Raw genomic sequence first — 954 nt, 5'->3', positions numbered from 1 at the left:
AAAAAAAAAAAAAAAAAAAAAAAAAAAATCAGTAAGTTTTGTAACTGCACAGACATCCCAGAAATGCTACCATATGCCTGCAGTGGCTCAGGCTAGAAACCAGGGGGTGCTAAAGTAGCCCTCTAGTCCCTTTGACAGCACCGAGCTGAGGGGTGGGTGGCCAAACCCGGCAGGATGCTCCGATTAGCCCAGCAGGGAACTGGTAAGTGATAACAGTGTTCATCATCCTCTAACTCAGTTTTTAAATCACCCCATTAAGAAAACAGGGACATTACCAGCTACCTGGTGATTCAGCACAGACTATAGCCAGCATGTGGTCTGCTAGCTAATACACAGACACATCTCTGTAAGGCAGAGGGGAGGGGGGAGCAGCCTGTAGTCTGTTCCCCCCCTGCCCTACTCCCTGCACAGAGGGGAGGGGCCAGCCCTACTGTAGAGCAGAGAGCCCCACCCAGCTCAGAGAGTATGTCGGGATGCTGGAGGAGACTGGTTCAACTTAAACCAGCAAGGGGTCTGAGACAGACATTACATAACTGATTTGGGTCAAACCAGTTTAAGTCTGATACTACATTGAACCAGGTTTATCTCAAACCAGTTTCAGCCATTTTCAAACTAATTTATGTACACTGAACATCTGTTCTATTACAGGGTTAAACCAGTTTCTGATCACTTAAGTGGTCCCTATCCTGTGAGCTTATAATGGCCATACACACTGCTGCTTACTTGCTCCTGAAGCTTTGCAAGGCGCTGTGCTCTTTCATCTTCCGAGTCTTCAGAAGAGGACTTTTTTTCAGAGGAGTCTTCACTGCTGTTTTCAGTAGAAAAAGCTTTTACTAGTTCAGTTGTGGAGTGTGACAGAGGTAGGTTTGCAACAGGTTCATCTGGAATTTTAGCAAACTGTTTCTCAAAAATATCCTTTAAAAAACAGAACAAAACCATACACAACATACAATC

General features: G+C 45.0%; 1 protein-coding gene across 2 annotated transcripts in view; it reads right to left on the bottom strand.

Annotated features, from left to right (window-relative positions):
- Positions 1-954, bottom strand: part of BRDT (bromodomain testis associated) — a 61,104-nt gene that overhangs the window by 39,279 nt on the left and 20,871 nt on the right. For both annotated transcript variants that reach the window (XM_019501601.1, XM_019501602.1), the window contains exon 8: positions 724-915. In XM_019501601.1, coding sequence (XP_019357146.1) covers positions 724-915 — 192 coding nt within the window. The remainder of the gene's footprint in view (positions 1-723; positions 916-954) is intronic.

This window comes from Gavialis gangeticus, unplaced genomic scaffold (assembly GCF_001723915.1).
Source record: "Gavialis gangeticus isolate Ggan-Ray unplaced genomic scaffold, GavGan_comp1, whole genome shotgun sequence".
NCBI lineage: Eukaryota > Metazoa > Chordata > Crocodylia > Gavialidae > Gavialis > Gavialis gangeticus.
This window is presented reverse-complemented; position numbering and strand designations above follow the sequence as displayed.